The sequence below is a fragment of the Cydia fagiglandana genome, chromosome 17, assembly GCF_963556715.1.
Source record: "Cydia fagiglandana chromosome 17, ilCydFagi1.1, whole genome shotgun sequence".
Lineage (NCBI taxonomy): Eukaryota > Metazoa > Arthropoda > Insecta > Lepidoptera > Tortricidae > Cydia > Cydia fagiglandana.
Window position 1 is genome coordinate 13,734,869 of NC_085948.1, and position 13,099 is coordinate 13,747,967.

General features: G+C 37.5%; 1 protein-coding gene across 1 annotated transcript; it reads left to right on the top strand.

Moving 5' to 3' along the window:
* The first annotated feature begins 414 nt into the window (after positions 1 to 414).
* On the top strand, positions 415 to 12,444 carry LOC134672618 (probable actin-related protein 2/3 complex subunit 2). Its single transcript, XM_063530573.1, has 8 exons — positions 415 to 655; positions 1,153 to 1,246; positions 1,662 to 1,761; positions 5,872 to 6,058; positions 7,336 to 7,471; positions 8,398 to 8,482; positions 9,439 to 9,640; positions 10,273 to 12,444. The coding sequence occupies exons 1-8, from the start codon at positions 582 to 584 to the stop codon at positions 10,298 to 10,300; spliced, it is 906 nt and encodes a 301-aa protein (XP_063386643.1). The 5' UTR covers positions 415 to 581; the 3' UTR covers positions 10,301 to 12,444.
* Positions 12,445 to 13,099: the final 655 nt, after the last annotated feature.

The following is a 13,099-nucleotide window of genomic DNA, read 5'->3' on the forward strand; positions in this document are numbered from 1 at the left end:
TTCGATTTATCGACTGATTGATTAATGGAATCCAGTCATTAGTAAATGTAAGCGGAAACGAATATCGACAGTCGATAAATCGAATATCGTTAGTGTTGTGTGTCGACAGAGTGACATCCCTAGTGCGCAAAACGTTCAAACTGATAAACAAGACCAAGTGCGGGTAGTTCGAAAAACTCGCGCGGCTAGAAGATGTTGATGTCAACTTGAGCCAGTCTTCTCCGAGACCACGGGGACAACGCCGTCCTCGAAACGTCGGAGGTAAATCTTAAAACTTAAATACGCGATTAAGTCCCGTTGTGCAGTTTGATAACGATTTATTTTATCCGATAGTCGACTCCACTTCAACGATTATCGATAGTTGATGATGTCAGCTCATAGACTAGTAGAGCAATAAACACAAACGTCTATGGTTACATGGCCGATATTTCATTTCATTCATTTATAGCTTCCTTTTCTGTCTTATAAATGATTATCTATATACGGGTGGTCGTCGATCAAGATTTCCGTATAAATTGTTAAATGAAGGTGCTATAAGCGTTTATTTTATGAAAAAACTGTAGGTTATAAATTGTTAAATAATGATCTTACTCGAGATCAATAATAGAATTATAGAAGAAACGCTAACAGTAAAATACAAAAATGCACTGGCGCGGTGAGTACGTTACGCTTAGAAAGTTGCTGTTTTTGCAATCGTAGTGTGTTTTTTGTGCAGTGTTATTGCGTGTGCGTACCATTCGTGTGTTAGGTATTGTGATTCGGGTCAACTTTCTAACCGGGAGGTGACCGCTGAGTATAACCCCTTTTCGGGAGCAAGTTGAACTTGTCAAGTGTCAAATTCTTGGGGTGGGCCCACGTTGGCCGCCTCTCCTTAATAGTGTTGGAGATGATAGCAGTAAGTTTTGGTGGATACAGTGAGAAGTTGTAGCCGGCGCCGCCACCGCCTATCGTTACGTGGATGAGTCATTCTGTTAGTACCTACTCGCGGGCGCGCGGATATCATCAAGTGTTTTGGATGCCACTGAACCCGTAGTAAACAATATTTTGCGCGCGATGTGTACGGCCTACATGACACACCTCTATACATTGATATCTGTCCCACAGGATGTGCCTACCAATTGTGTAATTCTAACTGAATTTTATTTTTTCCAGCTTAAAGCCAGAATCCATAGATGTGACGGTTGCAGATTTTGATGGAGTCCTCTTTCATATATCCAATGTTAATGGAGACAAAACCAAAGTTAGGGTAAGACATTTTTTTTATAGCTATGTTATGACTAATAATATAGTTAATATGTATTATAATTTCTTTTTTTTGTAGATTATAATGCAAAGCTAATTAAGTTATTATATGTATACCTGAATTTTTAATTATTGACTCTCCACATAATTTATAATCCAATAGGATTACCTAAAATAACTTTCTAATATACATCCCTATTTAATATTACTCATTATTAATTGAATTTTATCAAAATTTTACTATTTAAGCATTGTAATTTTTAATAACTATTATTTAACACAATATTAATTACTTTTGGTCTGCAATACATTTTAATAACAACTGAATGAGGAAGTATGCCCATATCCAAGTACCCAGTGCAACCTAATTAATAATTATCTATATTAATTAGACTGACATGTATACTTAATGTTTGCAGGTTAGTATATCACTGAAGTTCTACAAACAATTAGAGGAGCATGGTGCAGATGAACTTCTCAAAAGAGTTTATGGACCACTCCTCACTGAGCCGGAATCAGGTATGAGACTGAAACGAGTGAAATCTTCAGGTGTCAAGCAAAAGTCACTATAGCCTATTTTTTTATTCCATACACTAAAATGACATTTCCTGTAGTTCATTTTTTTTTAGCATTAGAAAGAACTGCCACAGAACTTCAGCAAATGCTCCAAGATCTGAGCAACGCAAGCCTTCAAGTTGGACTTCAAATGAATCGTGCAAAGACTCAGGTGATGACTAATAGCACGAAACGTACGATCGAGGTAGACGGGCAGATTATACAATATGTCAACGAGTATATATACTTGGGCCAGTTAGTCTATTTCAGTGACCGGCAAGACAAGGAAGTTGAGCGCCGTGTTCAAAATGCCTGGAAGAGCTACTGGTCCATGAAGGAGCTAATGAAGGGCGACCTTCCTATGTCACTGAAGCGTAAACTCGTTGACATGTGTATTCTGCCTGTCTTAACCTACGGTGCCCAAACATGGTCGCTCACTGAGGGTCAGAAGTCCAAATTGAAGGTTTGCCAGCGAGCAATGGAGTGCAGTATTCTAGGTGTCAAAAGGATGGATCGCATCCGAAACACCACATTGCGCTCCAAAACACGCATAGCTGACGTGGGGGAGAAGACCGCCAGGCTGAAGTGGGACTGGGCGGGTCACGTATGCCGCATGCATCCGGATAGGTGGGCTAGTATAGCCACCAAGTGGATGCCGCAAAAGAAGCGCGGACGTGGCAGGCCCAGACGGAGATGGCGGGATGACTTGGACGCCTTTATCAGTGGCTGGCAGGAGAAGGCACTACAACGGGAGTCATGGAAATCAGGGGGAGAGGCCTTTGCCCAGCAGTGGGACACCACAACAGGCTAACCAAAAAAAAAAAAATAGAAAGAACTTGCAAGAAGGTAGGCGATCTTGACATGCCTTAATTGAAAATCGCTTTTTAAAAATATTTGCCGTAACTTATTTTAAAAATGTGTTTTTCAGTTAAAAGACACATCAAGATTGTTTACCTTATTTCTAATGCTAAAAAAAACGAACTGTAGTATGAACATAAAATGTTATTTAACAGTAATATTAGTAATATAAGAAGGTTGATTATTGTTAAAAAATTTTTTAGTAATTAGTGACTTGCTTGTCACCTGCTGAAATTACATTTTATACTGTAATGTTACTTATTTGGTGAAAGTGTCTTCTACTGTAGTGCAATTAACTTGCAAAAACAGTCTAAGCATCCATTTGACTAGCAAGCACATATGAAATATGTAATGTGCAAATTTAAGCATTATAGTAAGGCATTTAGACATATTTTAGCTTGTGTAGTTTGAATTTGGTATGAAGTGACGGTTGAATGGGTAATGCATGCCTTTTACACTTGCACAGAAACATTACAGTATTAATTACAGTTTCCTTCATGCTTCAAGGAAGACTTAGTTTCAACATTATGACTACTTATTACCATATATAGTCCATATTTCATATTTTCCTTATACAGTTTGGTAGGCAAATAATATTGTTGATGTAAAAATAAAAACAAATATGCCTGGAAACATTACATCCTGTTTATGATTCACAGTGAATAATGCTAGTGTAAAATTGTTAAAAAGTAAATTTATATTTATCAAGTGAATGCTCTGATGATAAGATATGTTGTTATTGCTTATAGACATTAACATTGATAAGATTAATAATCAGCAAGTTTTGGCTTCACTTTATCACTTTTATAACTTTTTGTTGTAAATTTACAATTTAATGCAGAATTGTGCGTAATTCAAAAGTTTTTTGTTTCTTATGACTGGACCTAAAATAATTTTACTTCCCAAGTAAATCAGTAACACCATATCAACTCAGCAATTTTCAAAGAAGATATACTACACCACCTACCACTATAAATAATTAACTACTCAGAGAATTCTTTGTTCGCTTCATGTAACTCTTTAGATATATGGATTGCCTAAAATCTCAATCAGTATGAAGATAAATTAAAGTAATAGGGAAGTTTCCTGTACTTAAAATAAATTATTTCACACCATGCACGAAATAGAGCAACAGTAATTATTAGAAAAACATAGACATCAGTTATTTTTAAACACAATTTCTATTTTATAACTTGGATTGAAATAAAAAAAGTACGTGAGTTGACCGTGACGTCACTATATTCGTTTTCATATAAATTCCATATTAAGCAAATCGTTTTGACAGTTCTAAAAACCGGGCAAGTGCGAGTCGGACTCGCGCACGAAGGGTTCCGTACCATAAAGCAAAAAAAAATATGGAAAAATTGCAAAAAGAAAACGGTCACCCATCCAAGTACTGACCACGCCCGACGTTGCTTAACTTTGGTCAAAAATCACGTTTGCTGTACGGGAGCCCCACTTAAATCTTTATTTTATTCTGTTTTTAGTATTTTTTGTTATAGCGGCAACAGAAATACATCATCTGTGAAAATTTCAACTGTCTAGCTATCACGGTTCATGAGATACAGCCTGGTGACAGACGGACGGACGGACGGATGGATGGACAGCGAAGTCTTAGTAATAGGGTCCCGTTTTACCCTTTGGGTACGGAACCCTAAAAAGAAGCTGATTTGACTAGTAGGAAAGTAGCCTTTTCTCTTTATCCTCATTACTTTACTTAGGCCCAACCCATTGTGCATTAGAATCCACTCCATCCAGTGCAATTTTATCCTATAGCCGCCCAGACGTCAAAACTTGCCAGAGCAATTACAATTTTGATTTGTCAAAATAAAGATTCAATTAGAATGGAATGGGAGACCTTGTTATAGGTCTCTGGACGGCTAGAGGTTAAGACGAAACAGGAGCTGAGTTTTAAATATTTTAGGTAAATATACCCGTCTCGCTAACGGAAGCGGCACCTTAAAGTAGTGCGATAAGGACAAGGCGAAAAATCCTGCGTAAAAATCTCAAAAATCGAGGTTTCGTACTCTGTTTCCTCCTCCAAAACTTAACCAATCGTAACCAAATTTGGAAATCTAAATGATTATGAAATTATCTGTGTCGGACCGTTTTGCTTTTTTGGCTAATTGATATCAGTTTTGAATGCCACGCCTCTCATTGCGGCATAGTCAATTAGGCCATTTTGGCCATTTTTGAAGGGCTCTAGCGCCTTAAAAAACAAAAATATCAAAAAAAGCAAAATGGTCCAACACAGATATTGACAATATTAATCTGTGTTGAAAAAATCATTGCTCTAGCTTCAAAAACCACGGAGGAAAACGAGGAGTATGTTTGTATGGAGAAATGACCACTCCTGTTGGCTCTTAAACTTGGTAAAACAAGATATTCAACTCTATTTTTTACAACTTTTTGTACGCCTAATAAGGATAAAATAAGATACCTGCAATGCTATGTTTATAGCTCACTTTTTGCATTCACAAGTGAGGTCAACTGTGAGGCAGTCTGTAAAATATTTATCAAGTATCTTAAAGACTCCCATAAGTGGATACTTGGATAGATGTGCCTCGCCTTTATTAGTCATATCACTCAACTTGAATTGATACTCCATTTGATGTTGATTGGCAATCATTCTGCATCTTAAATTGCACTTGTGTAAAATGTGATTACCATGTTTCAATTTCAAAATGTTGATATGAATATGTATAGCCACTCAGGGACTAATGAGGATGTAACAGTTACACATAAGGAAAAAATATTTAATAGCCTATTCATAAGGTTCGTTTTCCGTTAGACCATTAATTTAACATATAAAAATATCTTTGTTGCTTTCAAAATATTTTTTGCATAATTTATTTGCTGTTTATCGTGTTTATTAAAAATATTTTATTTTAATATATAAATATATTTCTTGCTTAATTTATATATCTAGGGTTAATACAAAAAAAATACATATAAAATCCTTGGGTCTATATCAATTTGAAAGTAACTATGTTTTTGTAAACATAAATATTTGATCATTCACTCTGAATAACGGTGCTTTTCAATCATGTGGCAGAGGCGGAAAATTTATCCTGATCATAAAAAAGTAATAGTAAATAATTTGGCATGTCTTTCTACTTACATTGCCAATGATAATGTGAGATACTTGTATGTTTTAAAACGTTTATTTCTGTAAGTACCTTAAATTAAAACTATGTTATCCTTTTATTTGTCCAGGTTACAACGTGTCCGTCCTACTGGACCTGGAGGCGATCCCCGACGACTGGGAGGAGACCGTCCGGAAGGTCGGGCTGCTGAAGCGCAACTGCTTCGCGTCCGTGTTCGAGCGCTACTTCCGCCTCCAAGAAGACGGGGATGTGGCCCAGAAGCGCGCGGTCATCAACTACCGCCAGGATGAGACGCTGTGAGTACGATCTTTAAGGTTATATTTTTTTGTCAAAGGCATCTAAAGGCGTCATACTCTGCCACCAGGCACAGGCGTGGTATAAAAAACCATGCCTGGAGGAATAACACAACTGTTAGTGTGTCGTAATCGCGAGAGCGTCACTCATGTGCGTCAGGTTGGCGAGACCTCAGGGATTTTAACAAAATGTGACCCTTAAGCATGCTGTCATGACTACCGTCAGAATGTGACGCTGTGTGTACAAAGTTCAGGGAAGTTTGAAGGTATAATGCACTACTTTACCAGATTGTCTGGCGACCGACTAGTGCGAGTTTGTTGAGCATAGGTCATTTTGAGGTAAACTAGTTTTTATAAGGTTTTTCACTGGAGGGCCTTATTAATCAATGTTTTTTTGTGTGGTATAATTTAAAACATAAACTGACGTCAAAAAGGAGATGGGCATCCCATCCATCGAAAACTGTAGTTAAACCAAAACGAAGACGCTTTGAATTGTGCTTTGAATCTAATTAAACAAATAGTAAAGTTATGTGTGGGTGTGGAACGGTGGATATTATGAACTTTAACTAGACATGAGTCATACATACAGTCATCAACTTCCGCAAAGTCAAACTGTGAAGAATTGTTATTGACATTTTGAAGAATTGCTATTGGTCATAATGATTACATAATGTAATAAATAAATATGAACATACGCAGGTTTACTGCTCATCATCGTATCATTGTATACCATGTTTTTTTCGTTACATAGCGAATATTGTTGGTAATGATTTGATGAGATGCATTAAACGCGCATAATAGGCCTTTTGATTATTTTGAAAAGTTATTTTAAGGTTGCAATTGCCAGTGTACAAAATATAGACATACATTTTCTATTAAGTAAAATGAAGAACCCGCATTGGGCTAGCGTGGGGACTATAGCCCAAACCCTCTCGCGCATGAGAGGAGGCCTGTGCTCAGCAGTGGGACGTATATAGGCTGAAATGATGATGATGATGAAAATGAAGAACAATAACAATATTCCATCATTGATTGCTGCAGAGACCTTTTAAAATACATTTAAATTGTATTTTGAGAATTTTGAGTTGTTTTTCAAAATTGCATTTTGCTTTAGTTGGTTTTTCTTTGTGAGCAGTTAGAGGTCAGATCCGTATTTTTCGAACTGTATTAATTAGAAATAGGTCGGCCTATTTCTAAGACTACCTCGCGCGCTGTAATGGTGCTCTCATACTAAGCCTATTAAAGTTGTGCTTATAATTAAATCACATTTAATCGCACAGATACGTGGAAGCGCAAGAGGACCGAGTGACGGTGGTGTTCTCGACGGTGTTCCGTCACGAGGACGACATGGTGATCGGCAAGGTGTTCATGCAGGAGCTGAAGGAGGGCCGGCGGGCCAGCCACACAGCGCCGCAGGTATGCAGGGTTTAACACACAGATACGTGGAGCGCAGGAGGACCGAGTGACGGTGGCGTTCTCGACGGTGTTCCGTCACGAGGACGACATGGTGATCGGCAAGGTGTTCATGCAGGAGCTGAAGGAGGGCCGGCGGGCCAGCCACACGGCGCCTCAGGTATGCAGGGTTTAACACACAGATACGTGGAGCGCAGGAGGACCGAGTGACGGTGGCGTTCTCGACGGTGTTCCGTCACGAGGACGACATGGTGATCGGCAAGGTGTTCATGCAGGAGCTGAAGGAGGGCCGGCGGGCCAGCCACACGGCGCCGCAGGTATGCAGGGTTTACATACGAGGGATGGGCGGTCAAACCCGATAAGTCGTGCATACGGGTTTTTGAAATTAGAACTATATGGTCACGTGCATAGAGTTCTTATTTAAGTGACAAGATATCTCGACTTGCGATTCAAGTTTGACCGCCGACTCCTCTTATGCTCGTGCTCTTGTCTTGTTTATTTATTTAACTTAATCTCCTTTTTTTTATAATAAATAATAGATGCGATCTAAAACTGCAAATATGCTGAAATCTGACGGTTTCTGAAAATGTTTAAGAAATAATATCATCGTCGAATTTTAAAAGAGTAATTTAACAAACAATGAAACACCAAGTCATATAGTTAAAATTAGCACCAGTTGTCAGTTTCAAGCTTTGTCTGATTTAGAAACAAGCACATCTTAAATGTCTGAAATCATTTGTTGTAGAAGAAGCTTTATTTAAATGGTCGCGCTTTACTGTAATCTCTATTTGTATATACATTTTAGAAAGATTTATTATTTTATTATAAAATGTATATACATTTTAGTGATATTGTGATTGTATGTATGTGGTTGGATATATGACACTTCATTTATGTGCTGTGACTTCATAGCATTTTTTCTTCTTCAGGTTTTATTTTCACATAAGGAACCACCACTAGAACTCATGGACACTGAAGCGAAAGTAGGAGAAAATATCAGTTATGTTACATTCGGTAAGTCACCATGTTGTTTCCTTGATCTTTCAGGGAGTTGGTTGTAATCTTTAACACCAAAAGTCTCTCATGCAGACATTTTACTGTCTCACTGCACTTCAGTTCCCTTTTGGGACTATAATAGTATCCAAATAAATGTAGGTGTCTATAATATTTAAAGAGTTCCCTTGATTTCTCTAGGAGGGGATCAACTTTGACGCCCTTTTAGAACCGAAAAAAGAATTTACTGGATAGGTCCAGCCGTCTAAAATCGGTAGGTTGTGCTCCCGGTACTAGTTCTTTATACAAAATCGGTCCTGGAACCGGGAATTCCCGGTTCTCGCCATACAAAACCGTCCCGGGCGAATTTCTACGTTTTTTTAAAGATTAGAATTTTTCTAACCACAAAAGTAGTGGTAATTAACTAACTTTTTCTTCCGAAATACTAGGGTTCTTATGTTATGATACATATTTAATATTGTGGTACAATAATATGTGAGAGTGGTATTCCACCTGTCCAATATCATTGCGTCTCACTCTCTCATTAAGCAAAATGCGAGACGAAAATTTTGCGTGTGCGTGTGTGTGAATGTGTTACACATTGGACAAAGAAATTGGATAGGTGGAATACCACTCTTAACGACACTATTATATAATTCAGTGCATATTTACTCATTAATTTTTGGAGGAAAAACTGTAATCACTACTTTTGTGGAAAATAAAATTTCTAATCTAAGAAAAATACGGCCTATAGAAATGAAGAAAAAACATCTCTTCATTCGTTTTTATTGGATACTTTGATAACTGGGCTCATTTAGTTAGACGACGCGAGAACTTGCATGCGAGTATCATTACATTGCGGGTTTTGATTGGTCGGTTGAATTGGACGTAACCAACAGTCTGCAATGTAACTAAAATCGCATGCGATTTCGCGCGCCGTCCAAATCAGCCCTTAGTGAATGTTCACGTTTTCCCAGTGCTGTTCCCTCGGCACACGTGCTCGGAGGCGCGCGACAACACGATCGACCTGCTGCACATGTTCCGCGACTACCTGCACTACCACATCAAGTGCAGCAAGGTGTACGTGCACTCGCGCATGCGCGCCAAGGCCGGCGACCTGCTCAAGGTGCTCAACCGGGCCCGCCCGCAGCAGCAGCGCCAGGAGAGGAAGACCATCACGTCAGTTATTCTACAGGGTGTTACTGACCATGGGGCTTTAAATACTTTTATTATGGCACCAACCCCGAAATCCCGATTTTTTTTTTACTTTTTCATACATTTTGGTTGATCAGATGTCGACGTTTTCTATGGAAAAGCCAAAAAAAATTCCCCGATTTTCGGGTTGGTCCCATAGTAAAAGTAACTCAGTTTAGCGAGTAAAATCAAGCCCTGGAATTAAAGCCCCATGGTCAGACACACTGTATACCTACATTATTTAATAATACATAGTTCACTAGATAAGTTTTGCAATAGACAAAGATGTGGCCTATCACATATACTTTTCAAAACTATATTTCCATAGACAATGATTGGCCGAAAAAAAAACTTTCTTTTTAAAGGACCATGGGCAACTTTGTATGGAGTCTAGACCAATAACCAACAAAAATGAGAGTTAGGCCTTTAAATAGGTATTTTTATGTACTTCATTTCGTTATATGGTCGCCAAGCGGAATTCCATTGCAGAACTGAGATATTGGTATTTTAGTCAAAATGTCGTCACCCTTATTACCTAGGCAACAGGGTATTTTAAGTTTGATCATAATCAAATAATCATGTCCCACAAATTGAATAATCGGAACGTATTATTTCAGGGGGAGAACATTCGTGAGGCGGGACTGAGTGCGGGCCCCGGAGCCACCACGAGCCTTGTTGACCACGAGAGCGGCTCCGCCCGCGCCGCGCCCGGGGGCTCCACTCCGGCAATGTGCGTATTTCCTTCACTCTGTATGTTCCCGATACCTGTGTATTCTAGTGTTCGCGTGCCACGACGTTTTGCAACATTTATCAACTATACTTTCAATTTGAATCATTTCAATAAACAGTACAGGAATGCCAAATATTAAAAAAATGCTCAATATTGTGTTGGTCGCCGAACTTTACAAAATGAAATGTGCACATTGTTTTCACAAATATTTATTGTCAACTCTTCATGCCTAGCGTAATGTCAATAAATAATGTTGCTGTAGTACCTACTTGTTGATAGCAAAATTATGCTTTATTATATGAGAGTTCTATTTATGGGGCCCCGGGCGGGCCCGCGATCCTTCTCGTAGCTTACGTAATTTTGGGATCTATATCTGAATCCCTAAAGTCTTTTCTCCTATCTTTGCATTCCCTAATATTGTTTGTCATAATGATCAGTTGTCCTAACACTAAGAACCCTAATTTTGGTTTCCCTATTATTGATTACTTATCCTAATGTTATTAAGCATATTTTCTTTTTTGCGAGAGTCGCAGTTCTAACCCTAACCTAACCCACTTGTGGCAGCAAGTTCTAAAACCTAACCATTTTGCAGAACCTTACATTATGGTAAATCGTTATGACAATTCATGTGCCCATTAGGACAAATCATTTAGGGCAAGTGACTTTAGGACAAACGTTGTTAGGGATTCAGAATGGCACCCGTAATTTTGTTGATGTAAGTAACCCGATTACCAATCCTCGACTAGAGTATAATGTATTATAAACCTAGCCTATTATTGTTTCGGATGACAGACTTGTAAAGATGTATATCTCCGGACGGACATGCACAAACTCGTACGAATTACTCACTATTAATTTTGTAACTACACCGTCTAGTTTGATAACGCTATTTATGCAATATACGAACAATAATTATTTAAATAAAGTTACTCTCTTACGTTGTTAGGTAGGCCCGATTCAATTATAATCTAAGTGAAAGTGTATAGTATCTCTCAATAGAATCTTCCATAGACCGAGGCTGCGTGGGTGTAAAGGCCTTATTGATGTCGGCTCGATAGATCGCTAGGTTAGATGCGATACTCTGTATCCCGTTTATATGCAATACCGACTCACAACACTTCAATTCCATATTGCATTAAAGAACAAGATACATTTATTATCTACAATGATTTATATATAAAATTTAATGTATTAAACTTTATAAGAATTCTTCGAATTTAGTGTCATAGTTCATGAGAAATAGAAAATGGCACGTAACGTGTTAGACCACTTCCGCACCAAGTATTTGCTCAAATCGAACACCAAGGAGCTCTATAGGAATAGTGAACATGTCACACTACAATGTTTAGCCCTTATTTCTGAAGCGAATTCATTTTGAAAGGCAATGTTTGGGATCTAGTGAAGTGGCACTCTATTTGCAAATCTGAATTGTCTCCTTATCTTCTTTACACTCATAAGAGTCATATTGCAATAATTTATATGTATAATAGCGAAGATATTCAGATTTGCATTAAATTTTATTTTAAAAGGAGTGCAAAGAGTAGGCGAGATTAACTACGTAATTTTAGGTGAGATTGTGGCAAAAATATCGATCGAGTCATGGACTGAAAGTTATTTAGACTACGAGTATCATTAATGGGTCGTTTGGATGGAATAATGTAAATCGCTAAGTCATAATTAAATTGCATGAGTTGATAACGTGACAAATATTAACAATTGACAGATTGATTATAAAAGATACGGCAAGTAGTCGAGTATGAATGGAATGTAATACATAAAGCGTGTAGACACAATTTAACTAAAAAAATTAGCTAACTTGAATTTTATGTATTTTTTTTTGCAAGATGTATTATTTATGTATTATAAAATGTAAGTTAAATGTTGCTTTAAAGTTATAGCTTACAATTTGATGATTGTTTTTTCTGTCAGTTGAAGCGCCAGATTATGTAAACTGTGCAGATTATGAAGGTTATTTGTGAATATGTAATTATTCTTGTGATTTAAAATCCGTTTATACTGTATTTTTATTTTCTAGATTAAAGAAAACATCTTACTGCAATTATTTATTGTTCTCATTTCTACCGTTTCCAGGTGCACTATAATTCATGTGGTTGCGATATAGGTAAAAGATTAACGTACAGTAAATTTATATTCTGAACGACTAACTGATGTTATTTATTATAATAATAATTATAAACAGTTAATGAAAGTAATATTTAATTCATGTCGTCATAAAATATATCATAAATTCCGGTCAATCGCGGACGGTCTAGAATGCAAAATGACTACTGTAACATTTTGTCTATATCGCTATTAGTCTACATCGCAAACGGTCTAGAACGCAAAATGACGAGCGTTCTAGACCATCCGAGAGCAACCCATAAACATTTGGTCAAACACAAACTTTGGTTCTACGTGTCTTTTTTGTACCCGATAAGTTAAGTATATTTGTGAAACAGATGCCGATAAAATTAAAACTCCGACCTAGGTGCGGATTTGCCATATAAGCCACTACCAGAAATTAGGCTCCTGTATCCTTAACTTTCGGGAATAAAAGAGACAATTTTTGTTTTTTACAAGTGAATAACCCGTTGCGAGAATAGAGAATTATTTTTCATAATGATAGTTTCTTAAATACATACTTGATCAGTACAAGGGGTAAATGGTAAAACAATGGAAATATGAAAATAGGTAAGGTGCAGCGGGGTAATTTC